Source organism: Podarcis raffonei, chromosome 13, assembly GCF_027172205.1.
Source record: "Podarcis raffonei isolate rPodRaf1 chromosome 13, rPodRaf1.pri, whole genome shotgun sequence".
NCBI classification, from domain to species: domain Eukaryota; kingdom Metazoa; phylum Chordata; class Lepidosauria; order Squamata; family Lacertidae; genus Podarcis; species Podarcis raffonei.
In genome coordinates, this window is record NC_070614.1 from 43,389,910 (window position 1) to 43,416,674 (window position 26,765).

Consider the following 26,765-nt stretch of genomic DNA (forward strand, 5'->3'; position numbering starts at 1 on the left):
GGAGCCCAACTCTTAGGGGACGAGGTCCCTTCGCCTCCCTCCTCCCCAATAAAACATTTGAGGGGGCCGCCCCAAAGTTGATGGGCACTGCCATTCAAACAGTGTGCGTGTGCTGCGTCTTGTGGTCGATTATGCGGGGTGGGGCTTACCTTGCCGCCCCCAATATGTTATACAAGTGAGCACCGCTGCACTGCTCAGACGTCTCTGAGAAGGAGCCAATCGACGGGTGCTTCTCCCTTGCTTAAAACCCATCTTTTCTTGCTAGTGGGAAGATGCAGGTGCGAGAGAAAGAGGGAGGGAGGGACTGATGATGGAGAGATGGAGATATGCTGGAGCCTGGGCCCTCTCTCTCCCTCTCTCCCTCCTTCCCTCCCTTCTCCATCCGGCCCCTCCAAAGCGAAAGTCCGTCCCCCAGCGGCGGTGTCGCCGTGACGACCGCGCCGTGGCCCCGCCTTCCCGCTCGCCTCGCATCCTGGCTCCCTCCTGCCGTGGTCCGGTGCCAGGGCGTCCGTCCAGCCGCCCGCCTGTCCCATCCATCCATCCCTCCATCCTTTCCCCCCATCCTTTCCTCCCTGCCCAGGGCCCCGGGCTCCGGCCGCGGGGACAGCTCCCAGGCTGGAAGAAGGGCAATCTGGAAGGGGGGTACGGCCATGGAGGAGGGGGCCTCGAGCCGGGCAGCCCCGGAGGAGGAAGAAGCTGCCGCCGCTGCCGCCGCCCCCAACCCCTTCGTCCACGAGCTGCAGTTGACCCGCCTGCAGAAAGTCAAGGTGAGCTGCGGCGGCGGCGGCGGCGGGCGAGGGAGGCTCCCCGCACCCAACGCGCGTTTTTCCGACGGGGCGGGCGGAGCGCAAGGGCGCGCCCGGGGGAAGGGAACAGCGGGGAGATGTTGCTGGACGTCTGGGGGGGGGAATATATGGGTCCGCGGTGATCGGTCGGTTCTCTCTGGAAATGTGGGGTGCCGGGGGTGGCGTCGTCTAGGAAAGAACGGTCCCCTGTAGGGGGACGGGGTTGCTGTGTGGTGTGTTTGTGTTTTCCCCTACGGGTGGGGGCAGCGCTCCGTGGGTCGACGATGTGGGGCTTTCTCTGAAGTAGCCTTGCTCGGCTGTGGGTCTCCTGGAAGTGAAGGGCGCTCGGAGGGGAGGCCCGTGGGCCATCTGAGGAGACCCCTGGAGGGGGCGTTTTGGTGGAGTTTTAGTGGTCTTGGCAGGGTTGTTGCTTTATGACTGCGGGCGATCTGTTCGTGCCTCGGTCGGCTGTCCTGTAGGAACTGCAGCGCATATGGGGGCTGGTGCGATTTCTGTAGGGTTTCTTGATGGGTCTCGCAGGGAGTCTTCCCCCCCAACCCCCAGTTTGCATTCTATTTTATGGATCTTGATTTATCTTTTTTGAGGTGGGGGGGGTGATTCTCTTGCTATGGTGTGCCCTTAGAAATGGAAAAGAGTCTTGCCAAGCTGTGGGTTGCCTTATATAGGTCTTCTGGAGTTGGGATGTGGGATGTCCTTAGTGGAGCGAGGGGGGGCATGATGAGGGGGGTACTAGAGGTGATGACCAGTTGTATAAAAGGGTTTTTGTGCAGGGGGCAAGGCATTTCTGGGTGGGTGGATGTGTCGACGTGTGTGTGCAAGGTTTGCCTCCCAGATTTTTGCAGTTTTGGGGGTTCCAGCAGGAGTTTACTTCGGCAGTCTGTGGGTCCCAGTGTCACACACAGCTCAAAGTGTTTGTGTTTGGTTTTTTAAAGGGGGCTACTATAGGCCTGTCATGATGATGGATGGGATTCCTCGAGGGACTGGAGTTTTAGCAGGGCGAGACAGCATGGAAGGGGGGTCCCGTGTAAGAGAGCCATATCGGGTTTATGGGACTGGAATAGGTCCAGAAGAAGCACCGAAGGGGTCCAGAAGATCCTAGGGATTCATCTCCAGCAGGATCTCTGCAGAGCCTCTAAGCTGTTGGACAGGCGCTGTTTGTTTCAGAGAGGCAGCAGCAGATTCGGGAGTGTTTTATAGGGTCAGGAAAGGGCAAGGGCTTTGTGGGGGCCGCTGCAGTGCATTGTGGGTGATTATGCAGTCCTTAGCGAGCGACAAGGTTGCTGTAGGGTCTGCCCCCTCTCCCCAAACAAGCAGGGCAAGTTTTACACATGCAGAAAAGACCCGCCCCCAAACCACTGGGGACAAAAAGTGGTAGAATAGAGGATTTCTATATAGAGCAAGTGCAGGATGCCTTCTTATGAGGGTCACTTGCGGGGGGGGGGGGTCCCTCTTGGCTTTTGAAGAAAGGAGATGGGGAAGAACTAAAGTCAAAGTGATGACTCTCTGCTGCTTCTCCCTTTTTTTGCTTTAGCCATGCGGCATTGTTGAAAGGGGGGGTGCGGAGGAGAAAAGGGAGGCAGTGGAGAATGACTGAGAGGCCTATTGAAGCAGGAGTGCCGTGCCTCTTTCCAGGGGTTGCTGCACCGGGCTTGGATCTTGGTGCAGCCCTATAGCGGGGGGGGGGGGGAGAGAGAGAGAAGAGAGAGAGAGAGAGAGAGAGAGAGAGAGAGAGAGAGAAGGTGGTTGGATTACACCGGCAGCATGGCCCAAAAAAAGCAATACCACAGAGCGAAGGCAGCAGCAACCGATCTCTTCTTCCACCCCCACCACAAGCAGCCCTTGCCGTTTGCTGTCTTCCTAGTTCTGCTTCCGTGACTCTGTATTAGCTCTCGCAGTTGTTAAGACTCTCCTTGGCAACAACAGGGACTGTTTGGAGGGCGAGGGCAGGTGCCCCTCTTCCCCGCATCCAGCCTTGCTGGCCTTTATTCTTCTTCTCAGCCTTGGCATGAAATCCCCCTGCCCCTTCTCCACTCCCCACGGTCTGTCGTATGCCCACTCCCCACTATGCAAGCTCCCCCTGCCATCCTGCCCTGCAACAACTCTTTTATTATTCTATTGCTGAGTCCTCCTCCTCTCCTCCACCCGCCTCCCGCCTGGTGCTAAATATTCCCATTTGTGCTTGTCAGCTGGACAGATTTAAACTGAATTTTTCAGTTCCCATAGCGCTGAGAGTGCAGAGACACGATTCCCAAATTATATGTATAAACACACACACACACATATCTATATATAAACCATCAAACATGCATAAACAAACACACACACTTCCATTTCTTTCGCTGTAGCTTAGAATCATAGTTGGAAGGGGGGCCCAAGAGTAATCTAGTCCAACCCCCTGCAATGCAGGAATCTTCTGCCTGGCGTGGGGATCAAACCCACGACCCTGAGGTTCAGAGCCTCATGCTCTACTGATGTAGCTATCCCAGCTTAAAGCAGGGGAGGGGAACCTGAGGCCCCTGTGAGTCAAATGTGGCCCTTGGGAGATCTGTGGCTCCACCCTGAGGGTTTATGTCAGGGCGCAGAACAAGTCCTTGATCTCTATTAAGGCCAATTGGTTGTCTGGATGGGAGATAAGAGAAGGGTTTGTTGTTGTTTAGTCGTTTAGTCGTGTCCGACTCTTTGTGACCCCGTGGACCAGAGCACGCCAGGCACTCCTGTCTTCCACTGCCTCCCGCAGTTTGGTCAAACTCATGCTGGTAGCTTCGAGAAGGGTATGTTTGTAGAAATCTGCCTAAGGAAGGGCAGTAATATTTACACTTGTCGTCCCCACTCACTTTTGCTCCTATCCCTGCCTGCCCGCCCAGTGGCATGGGTCCTTCACGTTGAAAAGAGGTTCCCCCACCCAGCTTAAGGGCTGGGGGTGCAGAAGGAAAAGAGAGCCTTGCTGTAGGACAGGGATCAGCAAACTTTTTCAGCAGGGGCCGGTCCACTGTCCCTCAGACCTTGTGGGGGGCCAGACTATATTTTGAGGGGGGGGGGAGAGAACAAATTCCTATACCCCACAAATAACCCAGAGATGCATTTTAAATAAAAGGACACATTCTACTCATGTAAAAACAGCAAGAAGGCCCCACAAATAACCCAAAGGTGCATTTGAAATAAAAGGAGACATTCTACTCATGTAAAAACACGCTGATTCCCGGACCGTCCGCGGGCTGGATTGAGAAGGCAATTGGGCCGGATCCAGCCCCCGGGCCTTAGTTTGCCTACCCATGCCGTAGGAAGAGCTGGTAGCCCAGTGGCAGAGAATATGGTTACATGCAGAAGGTAACAGGGTCACCCTTTGGCATCTTCAGGTTAGATGGGGGTGGAGAGGGGGACTCCCAGTCTGAAACCGAAGAGCCACTGCCAGTCAGTGTAGGCTGAATGGAGTTTGATGGACCAATGCCTTGACTCAGTGTAATCATGTTTCCTGCGTCGTTCTTATGCACCTATCATCTATGTGTTTACAAAGTTTGCAAAGAGGTAGGAAGGCAGATCGCTGCCCTAAGGCCAGCAATGCAGAACAGCCATCTCTAGCCAGATGTTTTGGACCTTTGGTCTTCAGCTGTCGTGTTGGGACCAATGTTCAAAATTTGACAGGTGCATTTTGTACCTTGGATATCGGCCACTTGAGACCAAGTGAGGGATGGTCCGGGTGCCAGGATGTCTTCTGACGTCTCCACCATCTGGAGGTGCATGCCTGGCGATCCTTGGGTCTTGGCTGTTTCCACACACTAGCAACGCATCCTGTCGAAGTCTATCCGTTATATTTTATCTGCACCATCAGAATGTATTTCAGGTACCAAAAAGTCTTATTGAAAAATACAACCTTTGAGCCGTCTGGCACAAAAATGACAACTAGGCAATCCATGCTGGCGACCGTAATCCTGGTTTAAGGAACCATTTGGCACCTAGCTTATATATTTGAATTTCTAACCCTGGTTGGGATCCGCTACTAGGGTCAACTCAAGGCCTGATCTAAGGTGAGCAGCAGAAAAGGAGAATTTGGTTCCCAAATGCATGTTTGAGTTAAATCAGGGTCTTTGGCTTGAAAATGCTGAAAACTACTGTTTTTGGACTGCAACACCCACCAACCTTGACCATTAGATATGCTGCTCAGAGTCTGATGGGAATTGTAGTCCCAAACATTTTGAGTGGGGGCAAGTTGAGGAAGACTGATCTGAGGTGTGGCAGACAGAAAACAGCAGAATGGACAAGAAATGGAGGAACAATGTGCCATTATTTCAGTTCCCAGTTATTTGGCTTAAATTACAATTGGGTATGAGGATTAGGGTGGGACGCGGGTGGCGCTGTGGGTAAAACCACAGTGCCTAGGACTTGCCGATCGTATGGTCGGCAGTTCGAATCCCCGCGGCGGGGTGAGCTCCCGCCGTTCGGTCCCAGCTCCTGCCCACCTAGCAGTTTGAAAGCACCCTTAAAGTGCAAGTAGATAAATAGGTACCGCTTTATAGTGGGAAGGTAAACGGCGTTCCGTGTGCTGCGCTGGTGCAGGCTCGCCAGAGCAGCGATGTCACACTGGCCACGTGACCCGGAAGTGTCTGCAGACAGCGCCGGCTCCCGGCCTCTTGAGTGAGATGAGCGCACAATCCTAGAGTCTGTCAAGACTGGCCCGTACGGGCAGGGGTACCTTTACCTTTACCTTTATGAGGATTAGGAGGTTGTGAGAAAAGCTTCATGGAAAAAGTGGAAATTTTGAGATGGAATTTGATGGAATATAGAGTCCAAAATTCTCTCTTCTTCCCCCGCAATGAAAATATAACTGAAATGGCAGGTGCGTAAGGAATGCACACTGTCTTTCATGGCTAATCTCAACTGGATCAGACCCCCCATTAGTGCATGTGGGGCAGGAAACCACCTTCCCAACTTCATAATTGTGCATTGGTGGGGTCTGAGCAACTCTCTAGGAAAGTGTTCTTGGGGTCATGGAGATCGGGCAATGAACGCAACAGCGAAAAGGGCAAATTCCCTGCTCGGGGATTATTAGAGAAAGATCTGAAAATAAAACAGTTGGTATTGTAATGCATTTATAAAGGCCAGCCACATTTGGAACACTTCTGGAACAGGGGGACAGAAATTATCAAAGCTGGGTGGGGAAGAGATGGACAGGAAGAGAGACAGAGAGAGAATGAGCGCATCGTTCCATACAGAAAGGGTAAAGCGTTGGGGCTTTTGCATTAGAAAAAAATGACTCAGGGGAAGGGAAGTGGCAATGTTAAGATTTCTAAGAGAGATAGAGTGGCCTGGTTTTCAGAGGGCCTTCCTCTAGCTCAGCCTTCCCCAGCTAGCACCTTCCAGATGTTGTGGGGTTCCCAGCTCCCATCAGCCCCAGCTAATGTGGGCAGTGAGCTGGGATGGTGGGAGCTGCAGTCGATCAATACTTGGAGGGCACCAGGTTTGGGCCAGTCTGCTCTCTTTGCAAGAGGCTTCAGCCTGAAGAGCAATCTGGTCCAAGTCTGGATTAAAGATCCTAAAGGAAGTGAGAGCAGGAGAAGCCTTGGCATTGCCCATCAGCAGCTAGCACCAGGCAGCAGACTCATGCAGGTCGCGTGGTCCTATGGTTTTTCCCTTCTTCTTTCAAAATACTAGAACTAAGCGTCACCAAGTAAAGTTAATGGGCAGCGGAATTGGGACAGACACCTTGCACAACACCTGAATTGTTCCAGAACCTGCTGTTCTGGAACCGTCTCAAAAGGGGAGGATGCAAATTTGTTGAGGAGGGTTGGTCAACCAAAAGCTGCTAGCCAGGATGGCTAAATGGAGACTTCGTGTTCGAAAGCAGTCTACCTCCGAATACCTATTCCAGGGGAGACAAAAAAACAGGAAGGGAACCATTGCATTCCATGTCCGGACTGGGAGTCACTGGGTTGGATCCAGATTTAGTTGTGTTCAGAGTAGACCCATTGAAATCAGCTGCCTTTGCCAACTATAGGTGCAGTACCATGGCGTAATGAGGACCGTGGCTCAGTGGCGGAGAATCTGCTTTGTATTTCTATGTTCCCAGGTTTGGTCTGTGGCATCCCTGGGTGGGGGAGAAACCTGTCTAAAACCCTGGGCAGCTGCTACCAGCCAGTGTAGACAGTACTGAGCTAGATACACAAGTGATTGAAAGAAAGCTTCATTTAATTTCAGCAGGTTGACACTAAATATGATGAGATGTGGATCCACCCCACTGTTGGAAGAGGACGCTGGACTGGATCTTCGGCCTGATCCAGCCAGTCTCTCCTTATGGCCTTCACCTCTCGCCTGCTTCATCCTGGGAGTTTTGATTTAATTTACAAAATGAACAGCTGCTGGGATGCCGATCTGCCTGGGAGCCATTTATTGTGTGACCTGGAAGGTCCTGTTTCGTTCTAAATCCTCAGCCTGTCAGGCCTTCCTGTGGATGCTGTTCAGCACTGAAGGGTAGCAGGGCGGGGACTGAATTAAATCTGTGATTTAGATTATGATTCAAATCACTAAATGAGGGAGAAGCCAGTTTAAATCAAGTTTTCCAACGGTAATCCATATATATTCTTATTTTATTTTATTTTTAAAAAAACGCATATTGATTGTTTAATCTAATCGCTAAAGCCTGTTGACAGTTAAATATGCAGGTGCAATTGCAAGGAGAAGGTGCACTGACAGTGAGCAGACTTCCTCTTTCATTTCTCCCATATTGAGTCACACTCCTGCTATGCAAACCCAAATCCAGAGTAGCTAAACCATTAAAAAAACAACTCCCTGTAGCTTTTGTCTGTTTCGAGACAAAGGGCCCAGAATCAAGGGGAGAGCTGCTTGTTTTATGCTTTCAGAAGACATAAAGGAAACGTCCTTGTTTGCTTATGGAGAGTAAATATTCACAATTTGAGAACTGAGCAAATTGCAGGATTCAGGTTAAAGGACATTTTTTTAAAAAACGGGAGCATGCAAGTTCCGCCCGGGCAGGAAATATCTCCCAGTGCCAGAAGGTGCAACGATTTGTGAGTCCCCAGTATCAAGCCCATGATAACAAAGCCCTATGTGATCAGTTCCTGCCATATTTAGAGTGCTTGATCTCAAGCCTGGAGTGTGTGCTCACACCCACACTGTGTATTTAAAGCGCATGGCTTCCCACAAATGAACCCTGGGAGCTGTAGTTTGTTAGGGGCACCGGGCAGTGCAGCTTTGTGGGTGCATACTATAGTTCCCAGGATTGCTTGAGAGAAGCTGTGACTGTTGATGTGCTATAAATGCACCTTAAATGGTGTGGATGGTTAGTTACGGAAGTTCAGGGAGGAATATTTCTTTTACTGTACATCTTCTTTCTGACAGTAAGAGCTGTTCGGCGGCGGAACTGCCTCCCTCGGGAGGTTGTGGACTCCCCTTCCTTGGAGGCTTTTAAGCAGGGGTTGTATGGCCATTTGTCATGGATGCTTTAGCTGAGATTCCTGCCCTGCAGGACTAGATGACTAGCTGATCCTTGGGGTCCCTTCCAACTCTGCAATTCTAAGTCTATTATTCCTGCAGCCCTGAAAAGCCATTCTGGAGGGTCTGGGGAGCTCCTGAATTGAGTGGGGTGGGGGAAAAGATCAGAAACCAGGAAGACCAAGTATTCTTAAAAGACTGGACTAACTATTTTAATTGTTTGAGAGACCACTCTAAACATCTGAAATCATTGGCAGGAATACAATGACACTTGTAAAGTAACACAAATTTTGGATACTATGATCCTATAATAGATACCGTATGTTCCGGTGTACAAGACGACTTTTTATCCCTGGAAAATCGCCCCAAAAGTCGGGGGTCGTCTTATACGCCAGGTATACGCGTTGGGAAGGAGAAGAGGGAGCCACCGAGCAGAGGTGCCCCGTCTGCCGTCGCTCCTCCTCCCTCCCCACAGAAGGGGACGAGGAAAGTCCTTCTGAGCTCGGCGCTTGCCCGCCTGCCTGCCAAACGCCTTGCCTCAGGCTGCTGCTGTTGCTGCGACTGCAGAGGCAGCGGAGGGGTGTGCGCTCTGCCCCTGGCGGCACTCAAACTCTATAACTCTAAAACTCTAAAATTGAACAGCAAAAGTTGTGGGTCGTCTTATACGCCCAGTCGCCTAATACGCCGGAATCTACGATAGATTAAAGTAAAAGATGCAGGAATAAAATTTAGAAATGAAACCCATGGAGGGAAGGGAGGAGGTCTGAAGGTTCAAAAGAACCCTTTTTAAAATTTTGAAATAGTTATGTTTGTTGTGCACAACTTTTATGTCGAACTAATTTAAAAAAATATTTTTTTAAAATGAATTGGGTGGGATGGGGATCAGGATCTATGCGGTGGGGAAGGAACAGAGGAGGCAGGGAATTTTCCTTCCTTGAATGTCCTTAACTTATTTTACCACCCAAGCCTGATTTTGGAACGATTTCTCCCCAAGCAGCAATCCCCATTCCATACCCCTCCCACACTGTTCAGGAGGGCCCAGCCCTATAGTGGGCTAGAAGGGAGGGGAAACTTATTTCAATTAATGTCTCTTAGGACCCAAGCCATTTCTCCTTATGACTCTTTATTGCATCCTTTGGCCCAGTGGCCTGATTTGGACATGCATTTCATAGCTTGCTAAGCCATTGTTGAGCACCTCCTCTGTGACAGCATGCTTATCCTCCTTGCCTTAAACTACAGTTTCCTCTAATGTCCAAAATAGGGAACTGGGGTTTAGGCTGTGATTCTTATTTTCACTTACCTGGAATAAGTCCCATTGGTCTTGCATCTCAGCAGAAGTGCATAGGATTGGGCTGTGAATGCATGTTTACAGCTTGTCCAGGTGAGCATTCCTCCTGGTTTGCTCACACAAAGTTGATGTGAAGGTTAGATTATATTCCGTCTTTACTGATTAGTTTGCAGGGCGGTTATACAACAGTGAACACTGGTTCTGGGTTCTGGGTTGTCCTCATTTGCTTGTGGGGCGCTCTTCCCTTTCGTGATTCATAGACCCCACACTTTTCCATGCATTTCGCGGTCGCTTTCCAAACACCACAGAGTCTGGCTCATTTTTTCAAAAAGTGAATTTGTTGCACTCAGGCGACAGGGGCCTTTAACCCACTTTCATTACATTGACCTAAATTTTTGGTTTGTGTTTGAATCCCTCCCACAAAATAGTAACAGTCCAAAGGGACACATAGTCTCTGGTATGTGAACATTGCCTGTGCTCCTGCTGCCTTCGATCTTGGCCCATGCGTGGCTTTGACTACGCATCTGCCCTTGGCCCATAGACTGAAATACAACTTCTCCTACCTGTTTACTGCCTAGCTGCCTGGACTCTTGCTGAGGCTTGAGGGAGGTTTTGCCATTGTTGGCTTCTCTCATCTTGTGGCAGTGAGTTCCATCTATGAACTCTGTGATATGTTAGGAAATATGTCTCAAAGTTCCCGCTAGTGAGTTTCATTGGATGGTTCCTGATTGGTTGGTTTATTTAGACAATTTATATACTGCTTAAACACAGCCATCTCTCAGCAGCATACAGGGAGTGCTATACAATGCAAATAAAAACCTGTCAAATCTATAAAATCAGAATTTGGTTTAGCATGCTCACTGGACTGGGGGGGGGTGTTGAGGTTTTGTTTGCTTTTGTTTATTTCTTAATTAATGGGTGTGATTATTGCTTTGTTTATTATTTGAGTATGGAGTTTTCATTAATTGATGTTAAAAGATAAAGGGACCCCTGACAATTAAGTCCAGTCATGAATGACTCTGGGGTTGCGGCGCTCATCTCGCTTTAAAGGCCGAGGGAGCCGGTGTTTGTCCACAGACAGGTTTTCCGGGTCATGTGGCCAGCAGAAACCAGAGCAGCGCACGGAAACGCCATTTACCTTCCCACCGGAGCGGTACCTATTTATCTACTTGCACTTTGACGTGCTTTCGAACTGCTAGGTTGGCAGGAGCTGGGACTGAAAAACGAGAGCTCACCCCATCAGGGATTCGAACCGCCGACCTTTTGATCGGCAAGCCCAAGCGACACAGTGGTTTAACCCACAGCGCCACCCGCGTCCTATATTGATGTTACGTTATATGAAACATTAATGTGTTATATGACACTCCCCCCCACACACACTTTCCCCCCAAAGATATTATGTACTGTATGTCTTTTTTCTTTTTTCGCTTTATCTTCTTAGTTGCCTTCGGATTACAAGCAACTAATAAGTCGAATGAATGAATGAATGAATGAATGAGTGGGATTTCTTAAAAAGTTTTCAGTAGATGCTGGAAGTTCAGCAGGTCTGCCATGGAAGGCAATGCTGAATGCTCATTCTAGCATTATGAAGGAGGGAGAAAATGCCCCATTCTCTTCTTGTTTCCCATTCCTGCCTTGCACATGTGGGGTGGAGCGGGAAGAAAACCACTTCAAAACAAAGGAATGTAGCAGCTTAAACCTGCTTGACTCACATCCTATTCTCTCTCCCCTTCTTGACCTCCCTACAATCCAAACAGAAACGAGATCCCTGAGTCATTGTCCGTACCCACATTCACAGTTTACTGCTGCCTTTTTTAAAAAAAATCCTTCTTTGGGATCTGTGCAGTGCCGGAAGGCATGAAACGAGACATTATTTACCACCAGGGAGAAGCTGCGCATGTCAACGTTTTCAGGCGGTTTGGAGACCTCCGGTTTAGAAATCCAGCTCAAAGCAAGGTCATTCCTGATGCTTTTCTGTCCATATATGGGACTATGAAAGAGTGGTGCACATTGGAACAGGCGCTTCCAAAGCGTGTTCCGCAAGCTTCCTTCAGGTGGTCTGAGGAGTGTCTGTGGATTCGTGGCTGAAGGCAGGAGAGAGAGCGCACCCATTGCATTTAATATACATACTGATTTTTGATTGCTTCTTTTATTTATTTTGTTGCATTGAAATCCGAATTCTGTGGAATTCAATAAAATGCAGTATATAAAGGTAAAGGTAAAGGGACCCCTGACAATTAAGTCCAGTCGCGAACAACTCTGGGGTTGTGGTGCTCATCTCACTTTAAAGGCCGAGGGAGCCGGCGTCCAGCTTCCGGGTCATGTGGTCAGCATGACTAAGCCGCTTCTGGAGAACCAGAACAGCTTCCAGGTCATGTGGCCAGCATGACTAAGCCGCTTCTGGAGAACGAGAACAGCACACGGAAATGTCGTTTACCTTCCTGCTGGAGCACTACCTATTTATCTACTTGCACTGGTGTGCTTTCGAACTGCTAGGTTGGCAGGAGCAGGGACCGAGCAACAGGAGCTCACCCGTTTTATATAAATGCAGTATATAAAAGACAATAAAAAACACAATTGAAAATCATACAGCATCTTGCACAGCACGTTATGATTTGCTACAACAGGCAAAAAAAGAAGAAGAAGAGGAAATAGTTCAGTGGTCTGCGCATACGCTCCACAATTTTTAGATGGGGTGTGAGGGGGCAAGTTTGGAGACCACTGCTTTAGAATCCTTTGCAGTGTTCAGGGGTTCCATAGCAAGCATTTAGGGTGGGGGTTTTCTCAGGCTCAGAGACTGAATGCTATTTATCAGGCCCTCAGGATGCTCCCAGACCATGCCCCCCCTCACTGGTCCTCCTCCACATCCTCCCCAAGTGCTTTGGCCTGACTGAAATGTGTCCTTGAACTTTAAGTAACTCTTCTTGCTTTTCTGGATGGGAGGATAGGGACGGGTTTGTTTAGAAGAGAGAGGAAAGACATTTGTTTGCCTGGAATGTCAGCCGTTGCACAAAGCGAAGACAGAGAAGCTGTGAGCCTTTAGATCAGTATTTCCCCAACTTGAGTCTCAAGCTGTTTTTTTGGACTACAGTTCCCATCATCCCTGACTACTGGCCCTGCTATACTTAGGGATGATAGGAGTTGTAGTCTAGCAAGACCCAAGTTTGGGAAATCCTTCTCTCGAGGTTGCTGGACTCCCAACTCCCATCAGCCTCTAGCCAACATAACCAAGGGTCTGGGATGATAGGAGATGTAGTCCAACAATGTCTGTAGGGTGCCACGTTTCTCATCCCTGGTACACAGGTTAAGAGTCACATCCATTGTGCTACATCCTGCCCCTTTGGCCCTTGGCTCCACCCACCACTGATATGTGCCCACTGTATCTCTTAACAATTTATTCCTTTTCTTTTTGTCTGCATCTGCACTGGGTGTGACTAGGTCACTTGGTCAAACCCAATGGAGGAGCGGCCTCAGAAAAGCCCCTTCATGGAAGAGTCTGCCTGCTGCAACCCTGTATGAGTCACTGCCCTGGGCTCATCTGTACCCATTCAGGGGGCCTCACTCAGGACACATACAGAAGCACGGCTCCACCGAGAACAGCAAATTCTTTCTTTTTCATACTCTAAAAGTAAAACCCTTTTTTGGGGGGTGGTTAAGCGTTCCTCTCCTTTTATTAAATAACGATTCCTGCGGGTTGTCTGACATTTGGAAAAGCACGGCTTTATTTATCCTCCGCCTGTGCTGCTTCTGCCTTGCTGAATGCTTATTTGCCACCTGCTCCTTTCCGAAGATTGCTCTTCCATTGAACACAGGCTGTAGATTTTACCAAGCTCCTCCTCTTACACACAAACACACCCGTCTCCTGCCAGATTTATTGCTGCAGTTTTGCCTGCTGTCCTGCAGTCCTGGTACCATTCCATGCCTGCTTCTCCCGCATGCCTTCCCGTTGCCCCCTCCAAACTTCCCCTCATTTCCCCTTCCCATCCTTCAGCCCTCGCAGGCTCCTTCCCTCCTTCCCGTAAACAACGCAGGCACTTCCCAGGGGAAAGGTTACTAGCGGTCAGTGCAGCGCAAGTTCTTTGGGGGGTATTTATGTCCAGAGAGGCCCAAGAGGGGAGTCCAGAATGGGACCAGCTTCTCTGCAAGCCAGGAATTCCAGAGCAACGGCCACTGGGACATGAAGCAGGGTTGTTTCCTCCTGCGGCTGGTTTGTGAGAACAGCCGCCGGTGTGATCGCACAATATTAACCTGATTCTTTTAATAGTGGGCTGGCCAGCCTATGCTAGTTAACGGATGGGCACATTTTAATTTGCAGACTCACAAATTAAGGCTGCTCCTTTATTTATTTATTTTAATTTTGGAGTTTCCCCACCCTCTCGCTGATTATCGTCATAGGGAAAGGAAAAGGCAATTCTGAAACAATATAGACTCCACAGGGAAGCTATTTCGTGTTCCGTTCCAAACCCTTCCCAAGGTCCCGTTATAAGGAGGTTAAAAGGGACAGAGGTCTAAACCACAGAGCCTCTTGGGCTTGCCGATCAGAAGGTCTGCAGTTCGAATCCCCTTGACAGAGTGAGCTCCCACTGTTCTGTCTCAAATTCTGTCAACCTAGCAGTTCAAAATAACACCAGTGCAAGTAGATAAATAGGTACCGCTGTGGCGGGAAGGTAAACGGCGTTTCCGTGTGCTCTGGTTTCCATCACAGTGTCCCGTTGTGCCAGAAGCATGCTGGCCACATGACCCAAAAAGCTGTCTGTGGACAAATGCTGGCTCCCTCGGCCTGAAAGCCAGATGAGTGCCGCAACCCCATAGTCGCCTTTGACTGGACTTAACCGTCTGGGGTCCTTTACGTTTACCTTATAAGGAGGTTACTGTAATCTTTGCAACTGGTTGATTTTTTAAAAGAGAATTGAATAAAGTAGTCCTTGCCAACTTGCTACCCCCACTCAAAAGGTTATGTACTCCCAATTCCATACCCAGTATGACCAAGGGTCAAGATGAGTTAATATATTTATTACTGGAATAGCTCAGTCAGTAGAGCATTAGATTCTTAATCTCAGGATTGTGAGTTTGAGCCCCATGTTGGGCAAAAGTCTCCTGCATTGCAAGGGGTTGAGCTAGATGACCCTTGGGGTCCCTTCCAACTTGGCAATTCTATGGTTCTATTGCATTTCTACCCCACCTTTTTCTCCAAGCAGCTCAAAGTGGCATACATGGTCCTTCCCCCTCCTCATTTAATTCCCACAACGACCCTATGAGGTAGGTTAGGGTGAAAGGAAGTAACCCAGTGAGCTTCATGGCTGAGTGGAGATTTGAACCCGGGTCTCTCAGGTCCTAGTCTGCCACTCTAACCACTGCACTACACTGGCTTTGTTCAACTGTTCCAGACCTAGACCCACCTCTGTCTCCCAAGCTGCAACTGGGGCCCACTTTCATGTTTTCACTTTTGATTTATACTTAATAGTGCATGCCATTAATCCCAAAACAGCAGTTCACTGAGCAATGTACATACTGTTACTTCAGCATTACTCAATGAAAACTAGTCCTGCAGTGTGTCAGTGCCCAATTTGCCCTAATGGACCAGGCTTTGCTGATTTCGTGCTTTCCCACCCTTCGTCCTGTCAGAATGAGATGGTAAAGCAGAGCTTTCCAAACTGTGTGTCACAACATGTTAGTGTGTCGGCTGCAGTGTGCGAAGGCTCCCTGTACTCCTCCCAGAGTTGGAAAGGGGTTAGTTTAACCTCCAGTTGCTAGTAAAACTGAATTGCTATACAGTGGTACCTCAGGTTCTGGAGGTCCTGCGTTCTGGAGGTCCGTTCTTAATCTGAAACAGTTCTTAACCTGAAGCACCACTTTAGCTAATGGGGCCTCCCGCTGCCGCCGCTGCACGATATCTGTTCTCATCCTGAAGCAAAGTTCTTAACCTGAGGCACTATTTCTGGGTTAGCAGAGTCTGTAACCTGAAGCGTCTGTAACCCGAGGTACCACTGTACAGTGGTACCTCAGGTTACAAACGCTTCAGGTTACATATGCTTCAGGCTACAGACTCCGTTAACCCAGAAATAGTGTTTCAGGTTAAGAACTTTGCTTCAGGATAAGAACAGAAATCGTGCTCCGGCGGTGCGGCGGCAGCAGGAGGTCCCATTAGCTAAAGTGGTGCTTCAGGTTAAGAACAGTTTCAGGTTAAGAACGGAGCTCCGGAACGAATTAAGTACTTAACCCAAGGTACCATTGTATTGTGAAATGATGCGTGTCTAAAAAGTGTGTCACCAACACGAAAAGTTTGGAAAGTTCTGTGGCAAAGTTTCAAGGTTATAGAGTGAATTGTACCACTTTGGCTTTCAGGTGGAGAACTGCGTTTAAACATCCCCCCCTCCCCCAGTGCTAACCTCCCCAGCAACAATTCCCTGCAAGCTGAAGAGAGAAAAATGCCAGCTCTGTCCTGTGCGGGTTTTCTGCTTATAGGGGAGTCTGTGAGCAGCGTAGGGAAGCATCAAAAAAATGTGACCTGTCAGCTGCAGTTTCAGTGGTGCAGTCCGTTGTATCATCCTGCTCTGCTGCACGTGCTGAGCGAGGGCTGGATCCCACTGCGTTCAGGGGGTGCTTACCCTCAGGTTAGTGGTGCGGAGAACTGCAGCCTCAGGGCCAAAGCTCGACGCGACACCATTCGTGCAGTGGCCCTATTAGCAGGAGGCCCCATAAGCTAAAGTGGTGCTTCAGGTTAAGAACAGTTTCAGGTTAAGAACGGACCTCCAGAACGAATTAAGTTTTTAACCCAAGGTACCACTGTAAATGCATGGAGCTAAAACTATATGTATATTTTATTTATTATTATTATGGTTGTCAGCAGTGCATTCCAGAAGCAAGGGCTCCCTCCGGACATTCTTTCCGTTGTGCATTCAGGATTATTTGTGCTCATGATAGTATCAGAGTGGCTAGACATGACCCTGCTTTCAATAGCATTTGGTCCTGCAGAGGTTTCAGGGAGGACGTGAGGCTTTGCTTCTAGTCAGTGTATGACCCCATAACTCCCTGCTGAATTCCTGTAACTTTTCGTACCACAAATGCTCCAGTTTATTTTTTGGTGCCGCTTTTGTTGCGCAATAGCGCCGCGGGAGTGATCCTCTAGGCAGCAATAGTGCAGTGAGGTTGAGGAAGGATTGCAGAACAAGAAACAACAGGGAACACTGTGTGGACCCTCCAGTATAAATCCACCCCTAATTCACTACTATTGCATATCGTCCAAAGCGGCACACAGAAAAACCGGGATGCTGTCTTCCGGGGCTGCACTCTTGTGTGACATTGCGGCCCCGATAAAAACACTTTTTTTTTTGCACAGTGCCCCAAAACATACAGTTTGGGGTGCTGCCCAAGATTGCAGCCCTGGAAAATCACTTTGGGGGTGTGAGATTGCATCCCAAAATTGTGTGAGAGGACAGCTCCTAAATTGGCCGCCGTGCTGTCGTGGGAAAAAAACAGTATGTTTTGGTTTGCCCGGGACAGTTGTGGGGTATGCTGTTGTACCAATGACATGTTGCAGAGTACATCTGCTTTAAAAGCACCAGTTTAGAGGGACCCCAAGTCCTATTGGGTTCAAATAAATGTGCATGGGATGGTTGCCTTACCAGTAAATTCTAGAGTGAGTCTATGTTTCCTCCTCAAAAGTAAGCTCTACATGGGAGTTCACTTCCTAGTAAATTTGCAGAGGATCACAGGATTTAAGACCTATTAGGCACAATCAAATATACTTCAAAGTAAACACATATAGGACTGCATGCTAAATCAGTTAAATTTGTTTACACTAAAATATTAATGGAATAAGCATTTTGTTTCCTCCTGCTTTGTTAATAAAGGATGTACGCATTTGTCACAGTGGGAGCTATCTTAGAAGATGCATGCCATCCTATGTGAAATAGGGTGTTTTCAGGGGTGGGGGGTTGCCTTTTCAGTGATGGAGCCTGCCACCTACAGATTTTTAAAGTTCTTTTTTTAGAAACAATTATATAAAAAATGTGTTGCCCTTTTAATCAAGAATGCTTTTATCAGAGTTAATTGAAAGGGTTTTCATGGGGTTTTCATCTAGCCAAATAATTAGCTAAACATTCCACCCTGCACTGAAGTCTGGAGTTCTTGCAGAAATTCTAAATCCAGTTTTGCAGTGTTATTTCATAGCATTACAACAATCGCTAGGGACTCTACAGACCCTCTCTCTCTCTCTCTCTCTCTCACACACACACACACACACACACATATACAACACCAACACACAAATCATTAGTTCCATGATTGTGCCCCGGAAGTGTGGAATTTGTTGTTGTGCATAGCAAATTCAACATCTTAGGAATCTCTGCTTCAAGTTTTGTTGCTGTTTTGTTAAACAGAAGTAAGTCTCCAGACCTTATGACTTCAGAGAAAAACTTTGGAGTGTGTGGCTGAGCATGTATCTCACAAACTGGTAGCAAGAGGACAGGTTGAGAAAGCAGATGCAGAATACATTTTTATGCTAAGCAAAGATCCTGGAAACTCTTCTTAAATTGAATAACTAAGACCGGATTTCAGAATTCAGCTTCTCTGGGCAGAAAATGTGGAATTGCTCGCTCAGACAGACAGTTTTCATGAGGCTCTGTGGATTGTCCTTTTGTCAGCAAGCACGGAATCAGGCCAAAGAGGAGGAAGGATTGAAATCCAGTCATTACCGGGTTCCAAAGGGACAGATGAAAAAAGCCTGGCTGGCAGTATGGCTCACCATCAGGACACTGAATAAATCTAACATGTGCCCTGGCAGATGCCACCGTTTTGCCGGGGCTGTAATCCGTGCAAATCGGGGCTGGTGGTCCTTGCAGAGTACACGTGATTAGCCTAACTCGATGCCAACTGCACAGCCTGCCTGGAAGTCGGAGCATGAGATATTATTAGAAATAATTTCCTATGGCACGTTGAGCGCAGAGGGCTCGCAAAGTGAAACAAGGGTAGTTTTGTTAATGAGAGGTCAGATGCCTGAGCTGGGCTGGTGGCAGCACCCGGCACCCTTGGGTGGCTGCTAGGAGCCAAGCGCCCCGGCAGCTGCCCACCAACACTGGCAGCGGTTTGAACCTGCCTGCCTGCCTGCCCCTTGGCTGTGAACTCTTCTGGTATCAGCTAGCTGGGTCAGCCACTTGCCATTGTAAGGCCCAAGTTGAGTGTACAGTGGTACATCGGGTTAAGTACTTAATTCGTTCCGGAGGTCCGTTCTTAACCTGAAACTGTTCTTAACCTGAAGCACCACTTTAGCTAATGGGGCCTCCTGCTGCTGCCGTGCCGCCGGAGCACGATTTCTGTTCTTATCCTGAAGCAAAGTTCTTAACCTGAGGTAATATTTCTGGGTTAGTGGAGGCTGTAAACTGAAGCGTATGTAACCTGAAGCGTATGTAACCCGAGGTACCACTGCAATTATTCCATTTTACCATTTTAGATCTGGAGATTTTAATAAGCATATTAATATTACACCCCCACGCCTACCCTATCTTTGTCCCAGACTTAAGGTGCTTCCTATCCCTGAGGCGGGTTCCTCATGCAGGGAGAGAGGCTGACCTGAGTCTGGTCTTTAGGACCTCTTGGTGCTCCCTACGGTCTTACGATTTTCTTATATTCTCCTAAAAAACAGCCTGACACAAGGGACTTGACCTGGGCTGCCTTCTTATGATGTGCCTCCCTCTGACTTTGCCTCTTTGCAGTTCTATGTGCTGGGAGCTGTGCTGGCCCCGATCCGTGTCGCTCTGGCCTTTGTGGTCCTGTTCCTCATCTGGCCCTTTGCGCTGCTCCAGGTGGTGGGATTGCCGGAGGAGACCCTCCAGGAGCCCTTCTCCGGTTGGAGAAAGTAAGTAGTGGGCCCTGCTCTGTGGGTTGCCTGGCCCTTTGGACCCTGCTGTGCTCGGCTCTCCTAATGCCCCTTCCTTTTGTTTCCCGCCTCCCCCTTTTCAGCACAGTTTCTCACGGTTCTGTCTACTTCCTGAGCCGCCTGATGTTCTTCTTGCTGGGCTTCATGAGGATACGGGTCCGGGGTCAAAGGGCTTCGCGGCTGGAAGCTCCCATCCTGGTGGCGGCCCCTCACTCGACCTTCTTTGACCCCATCATCCTGCTGCCCTGCGACCTCCCTAAGGTGGTCTCTCGCACCGAGAATCTCCACGTGCCCGTCATTGGAGGTGAGTGACTCCAGCACAACAGACCAGGGCCGTGGGGAGGGAAGGGAATGGGGCAGCCTTTGCAAGCAGGAAACCATAGGCAAGAAGAGGTTGCTCTGCGGCCCTCTCGGAGCAATGCCTCTGAAATGAGGACCCCGTCTGAACTCAACATTTGAAGCTCTATCATGCCACTTTCGGTAGCCACGACTTTCCCGCAAAGAATTCTGGGAACTGTAGTTTGTTAAGGATGCTGAGAGTCATAGGCGCAAACTGCTAGGGGTCCCTTTGCCCACCCCCCAATAAAATATTTGAGGAGGCCACCCACCCCCAAGTTGCCATTCAAATGGTGGGTGGGTGCCATATCATGTGATCGATTATGTGGGGTGGGGCTTACCTTTGCGCCCCCCTCCCCATATTTTATTCTGCACCCCTGCAGAAAGTTGTTAGGAGACCCCGATTCTCCTCACAGAGCTGCGATTTCTAGAGTGTCCTAGGAAGAGCAGTTGACTGTTGCACTACTTTGTGAGGGGAATAGGGGGGTCTATTAGCACTTGGTAAACGACATTTCCCAGGATTCCTTGGGGAAAATAATGGCTGTTTAAAGTGGCACGATACCGTTCCAAATGTGTACTGCAGATGGGGCCCAGGTCTTCCCATGCCTAGGTCAACATTGTAAATGCTGCACCCATACCAGCTCTCTAATCTCCTGGCATTTTATTCCCCAGGATGATGTGTATGGGTTAGCAGGAATAAACCCTATGTGCTGCCCTGCCATGTGTCATTCCTACTGAAGCAAATTTCTCCTCAGTCCGGCTAACTTCCAGTCTCATTCCTGGGATTTGGGGGCGGGGGGGGAAGCGCTTCAAATTACAAAGCATATTCAGGTGAGACTGGGAAGGTTGGTTTGGTCTTCCCATTTCCTGTTCAGGTAAGTGTCGAAAGAAAGGCCTTTAAATGTAAACACAGCAGATACGTGAATGAATGCACGTGGCTCCCCTGTGACAATTTGTTTGGCCCTCACTTTAAGACAGTTTTGTATACGCACTCATCTGATTCTTCCCAAATCTCAACTTTTTCAGGGTTTGGGGAGGGGTTGGCAAAGGGGTGTTTTTTACTGTTGGATAACTCCATGTTTGTGTCAAAGCTTTGATGGCAAATTTCAGCAGACCGGGTGGCTTAGGAGAGAAAGGTGCTTGGGAAATCAAGAATGTCTCGTAATGTTTGTGTCAGTAAAGCACCGTATAATAATAAACAAGAGGCTGAGAAAGAACGGTGCACGGTGGATGTCCCCTTTCTGCCTCGCTGGTGGGCTTTCGATGGGACCACCTCCATGAGGCTCTCTCAGGTGTTGAGACCACACTGCATGCCACCAACTTGGGAGGCTTGAAAAAGAGGATTGGACCAATTCATGGAGAAATTGGAGACCAATTCAATGGCTGCTACCCATGATGGCTGTGCTCTGCCTCCACGGTCAGAGGCAGCAGTTCTTGTGAATACCATTGGCCTAATCCAGGAGGCCCTCCTGATGTTCTGATGAATAAAGCTCTCTTGGCAGTTCTGCCACTGCCAGAAGCCTTGGGAGTGGAGACCTGGATGCGGCAGGTTCCTCTGCGGCAGCCGTAGACTCTGGAAAGTCCCTGACCACGGAGGTGCATTTAGCATTCCCATTTCATAGTTTCTGCCATATGTAGTAGACACACCTCTTTACCCTTAGCCTTTAGAATCAGAGAATCGTAGAGTTGGAAGGGACCCCAGGGGTCATCTAGTCCAACCCCCTGCCATGCAGAAGTCTCAGCTAAAGCACCCAGAACAGGGGACCACCCAACCTCTGGTTTAAAAACTTCCCAGGAAGGTGAGTCCACCAACTTCCGAGGGAGATCGTTCCACTGTTAAACAGCTCTGGCTGACAGAAAAGTTATTCCTGATGTTTAGTCGGAATCTCCTGTCTTGTAACTTGAAGATTACAGTCATACCTCTTGTTACCTTTGCTTCAGGTTAAATCTTTTCAGGTTGCGCCCCACGGCAACCCGGAAGTACTGGGAAGGGTTACTTCCGGGATTCACTGCTCGCACATGCACAGACACTCAAAATGACGTCACGCGCATGTGCAGAGGTGGCAAATCGCGACACACGCAGAAGCGGGTTGCGTTCTGCTCATGTTGCGAACGGGGCTCCGGAACAGATCCTGTTCGCAACCAGAGGTACCACTGTACTTTGACAGTAAAGTATTTACAGTGGTACCTTGGTTGTTGAACTTAATCCGTTCCGGGAGTCCGTTCAACTCCCGGAACCGTTCAGAAATCAAGACGGGGCTTCCGATTGGCTGCAGCAGCTTCCTGCACTCAATCGGAAGCCGCATTGGACGTTTGGCTTCCCAAAAAAGGTTTGCAAACCGGAACACTCACTTCTGGGTTTGCGGCGTTCAGGAGCTGATTTGTTTGGGAGCCAAGCCATTCAGGAACAATGGTACCACTGTACTGGGATGTGCTTCTTTTGTTGAATCTATACTGTTCAGGTTGGAACAAGTTTGTTTTATTGTGTGTGTTTGTAATACATTGTTTTGCTTTTAAAGAATAAATATATGACTGTGTCTCCATGACCTCCCCTGGGACCTAGTGGCTAAGGGTGGATCAGAGATCTTAAATAAGTTGATTAAAATAAAACAAGACTTCTGAGGAAGCTGGGAAGCTCTACTAAACCGGCCTTTGGTCTGATGCAGCTGGGCTCTTCGTATGAAGCACTCGTTCAGATCGCCACAGCGATTTCAGCAAATTAGGGAAAGCTTCCTTAGGCCCATTACCGGGACTGAGGTGTCTGGCGATGACCCAGGGATGTCCCTAAGTCCACCCCGCTCTTCTGAATCCCGTTTCTCTTTCTCTTCCACCCCCACCAGCCCTGCTGAGGTTTAACCAGGCCATCCTGGTCTCGCGTCACGATCCGGCTTCTCGCAAGAAGGTAGTGGAGGAAGTGAAGAAACGGGCAACTTCCCAGGGGAAATGGCCGCAAGTAAGGTTTTTACAGGAGCTGCAGTTTGCATTCCTGAGTTACCGGTTTGGGTCCCTGAGTAAGATAATCCACTTTACTTCCCCTTCTCTTGTTTGCAGGTACTTTTTTTCCCAGAGGGAACCTGCTCAAACAAGAAAGCCTTACTGAAGTTTAAACCAGGTAAGAGGCTGTGGGGAGTTGGGCAGATGAGCCTGTGGAGAGAAGTGGGTGCAGGGCATTTTAGCTGAGGTAGGAACTCTACTCCTCTCCATAGCTGTCAACTTTTCCCTTTTCTTGTGAGGAATCCTATTCGGAATACGGGAATTTCACTTTTAAAAAAGGGAAACATTGACAGCTATGCTCCTCTCACTCATGCTGGGCAGACAATCCATCAAAAATGGGGGCACAGCCTGGGTTTACCTTCAGCCACCCATAAGATGACTTGCTGTTGTTTTCATTTATTATAGTTTGTTGTTGTTTAGTTGTTTAGTCATGTCCGATTCTTCGTGACCCCATAGACCAGAGCACTCCTGTCTTCCACTGCCTCCCGCAGTTTGGTCAAGCTCATGGTTTTTGCCAATGGAGTTTTCTTGGCAGTTTAGCAATTCTTTACTGTACAGTTGTACCTTGCAAGTTTGACTTCCAAAACGTTCGGAAACCAAAGCGCAGCTTCTGAAAAGGCTGCAGGAAGATCCTGCAGCCAATCAGAAGCCGCGGAAGCCACGCCGGATGTTCAGCTTCCGAAAATCGTTTGAAAACCGGAACACTCACTTCTGGGTTTCAATTGTTTGGGAGCCTATTTGTTCGGGAGCCAAGGCATTTGAAATCCAAAGTACGACTGTAATCTTTAATGTAAACTGTGTAGGTGCAAATAATAATTTAATTTGCAGACATTTAAGTGTTAAGTGTAAATAATAATTTAATTTGTGGACATTTAAGTTTTCTGTTTACTATTATATTCCAATGGATTATTTAATATTGCTTTATTTGATATAAGTTGTTTATTTTTGAGTTACGGTTTTATTATATATATTTTTCCGGTATTGGATCAGATTGCTATTAGGTGTGTGGCCTTTGCTATCTATTTTGCTGTTTCTTCAGCTGGCAGAACCGCCTTGTGTATAGCAATACAGAAAGGTGGTACACAAGTGACTTGAAAAGAATGAAGCGAAGGACACAAGAGCAAGTTTTGAGGGTGTGTGTTCTTCATCCTCAGGTGCCTTCATATCTGGTGTCCCCATCCAGCCGGTCCTCATTCGATACCCAAACTCTCTGGTGAGTCTACAAGAACATTAGGAAAGGGCGGGTAGAACATCTGATTGACTTGAGGAATAATGATGATGATGATGATGATGATGATGATGATGATGATAATAATAATAATAATAATAATAATAATAATAATTTATTTATACCCTGCCCATCTGGCTGGGTTTCCCCAGCTAGTCCGGGTGGCTCCCAACAGAATATTAACAACATGATCAAACACCAAACAGCTTCCATCCCTGACATCTCCAGGTAGGGCTAGGAAATATTCCCTGTCTAACACCCTGCAGAACCACTGTCAGTTGGTGCTAAGCTATATAGACCCCATGTTTGGCTTTGCATCGTTCCATTGCTAATGTTCCTAAAGGTACTGAGGGTGAGGCAGCTGAAGAGGCTGTATTTCAGTTCCTCCGCACATGCGTACAGCTGTGCACCTGAATTCGATGCCATGACAAACCTCCCTAATTATTTTTTTTTTTAAAGTGCTTCTTTTCTTTATAGGATTCGACAACATGGGCATGGAGAGGACCTGGAGTGTGAGTAACTGACATGGGGGCGTCAAATCTGGAATAATAATATAATAATAATTTATTATTTATACCCCGCCCATCTGGCTGGGCTTCCCTAGCCATTCTGGGCGGCTCCCAGAAAAATATTAAAATACTGGAACATTGTGTGCACTGATGTGTGGGGTGGGGTGTGCTTGTTCTGCAGACCGATGGGGGCTCGGTTTGTAGCCAAGCGTCACCTTCCATTTTTGTCCTTTCAGGTTAAAAGTCATCTGGTTAACAGCATCTCAGCCCTGCACAACAGTGGAAGTCGAGGTAAGGAAATGTCTCTTTTTCCTTTCCTTTCCTTTTCTTTTTGCACCGCAGCGCCCCCTACTGTGCCACGCTTCCTAATGCAAAGTCCCAGATTGCCCGAACTCTTTAGGATTCAGAGTCAGAATCCATAAATTCAGATTCAGTTAGCTACCCACTCCACTTTTTGAAGCGAGTAGTTTTTCAACACCCCTCATCCCCACCACTAACATGGTATAACTCTTTTATCATAGGCAATTATGGGAATTTCTGGAAAATTTGAAGCCGTAGAAAGGGAGAAATGTTTTGCTGCTGTTTTTTTCTAGGGAAAACAGGGTGGAACTTTTGAGGGGAATTGAAATAGATGCAATACTCATTTGCCAAAGGTGAACTCATTTTACTACTTTAACTGCATAGAATGCACTATTTAGCAGAGGGGATGGCATGCAACGTGCAGAGCAATCGTGAGGATGTTTACTCAGAGACAAGGCCCACTTTTCAGTGGAGCTCACTCCTAAATAAAGGCTCCCTGAAATCTCTCTTCTACTGGAAAAATGGGGGTGGGAAGTCCTAGCAGAGTGGGGAAAGAAAGCAGGGGGAAAGCTGTGGGGTTTTTTTCCTTCCCAGGAGGTTTTGTGGACCATCACAACTCTTAATCGCATATCAGACCCACAGCAAGCCATCTCTCCCCAATCGCGCTCATAAATTCTTCCTGTCATTTTCAGTTCCTCCCAGTTTATCAGCCCAGTGCTGAGGAAGCTGTGAACCCCACACTGTACGCTAACAATGTCCAGAAAGTGATGGCCAAGTAAGTATGGAGAGGGAGCGGGTCTTCGTAGTTTGGGGGAGTGAGGGACTTTGGTAGGCTGGGCATGGGGCGGAATTCTGTTTAAAGTCCTTGCTTCCCCTCAAAGAATTCTGGGAAGTGAAGGTGACCCTTCAACAATTCCTAGCACCCTTAACAGTTCCCAGAAATCTTTGGAATTACAGTTGCCAGGAATCTTTGAGGGGAAGCGATGTGCTTTCTGTGTTTAGCACGGATACGACCAAAGAGGCCCAGAAATGAGGCAGTGGCTGTGTGGAAGAGATGGGGCAAAAAAGCTAGACCCAGGCCACAAATCAAGGGCACTCCCCCCCCCCACTACAGCCCCACAGGTTGCACAAACACGATCAAAAGTCCTCCATTCCACCTTTTCACAGCGTGGAAACTTCTGCTGCTTGAAAGGTGTCAGAAGCAGCCGCAGGGACTGTGAGCATTTAAACCTGAGGGTAGCAGGTAAAATAAAGAGAAAGAGAGAGGCTTTTCTGCTAGCAGGAAAAAAGCCATCACCCTTAGGCAGCTGGTTCAAGTCTCTGGTGGTTAATGTCTAGGGGAGACGATCAGGATGTTTGTGGGCAGGAAGTGTGACTGACTGCAGCATTGGCCCTTGACGCAAGCTGATGGGAAACCCCTCCTCTTATCAGGCGAGGCCTCAGTTTGCTACTTAGACCTTTCTTTCCCTCTCCTCTCCTCTGCCTCTTGCCCCTTCTCCCTTTTTTTTGGCCAGAGCCCTGGGAATCCCGGCTACAGATTGCGAGTTTGTGGGCAACCTTCCAGTCACCGTCGTGGGGCGCTTGAGAGTGGCCCTGGAACCACGCATCTGGGAGTTGGGCAAAGCGCTTCGGAAGGCCAGGTGAGAGGCCACATGTGTGTGCAGGAAGGTTGCAGGTTCAACTCCAAGCATCCCCAGTTAGTTAGTTTTTTTTTAAAGATATTTATTAAAGTTTCCAATTTTTATACAAACAAAAAACAAACAAAGAAATTTAAAAAAAACATATAGTTCATAAAACATACTTTTCAATAACAAATTTCTCTGACCTCCTCATACCTCCCCTTCTTGTATTCCATTTCAGATTATTTGTTCAGCAAATCCTTAACTTAAAGCATTACAGCTTATCATATCACCTTATTTTCTATCCAAACCCTTTTTTTTCATCCATGTTCCTTTATATCATTACAGCTAGAAACCACTCA

General features: G+C 48.3%; 1 protein-coding gene across 2 annotated transcripts in view; it reads left to right on the forward strand.

Moving 5' to 3' along the window:
• The first annotated feature begins 296 nt into the window (after window positions 1–296).
• Window positions 297–26,765, forward strand: part of LPCAT4 (lysophosphatidylcholine acyltransferase 4) — a 31,980-nt gene continuing 5,511 nt past the window's right edge. Inside the window, exons 1-10 of one of the 2 annotated variants that reach the window (XM_053361401.1) lie at window positions 297–767; window positions 19,254–19,396; window positions 19,501–19,721; window positions 22,594–22,706; window positions 22,805–22,865; window positions 23,902–23,960; window positions 24,453–24,487; window positions 24,721–24,775; window positions 25,477–25,559; window positions 26,299–26,424. In XM_053361401.1, the coding sequence (XP_053217376.1) occupies window positions 327–767; window positions 19,254–19,396; window positions 19,501–19,721; window positions 22,594–22,706; window positions 22,805–22,865; window positions 23,902–23,960; window positions 24,453–24,487; window positions 24,721–24,775; window positions 25,477–25,559; window positions 26,299–26,424 (1,337 nt within the window). In that variant the 5' untranslated portion in view covers window positions 297–326. The remainder of the gene's footprint in view (window positions 768–19,253; window positions 19,397–19,500; window positions 19,722–22,593; window positions 22,707–22,804; window positions 22,866–23,901; window positions 23,961–24,452; window positions 24,488–24,720; window positions 24,776–25,476; window positions 25,560–26,298; window positions 26,425–26,765) is intronic. The other variant, XM_053361402.1, reaches the window with a different exon arrangement.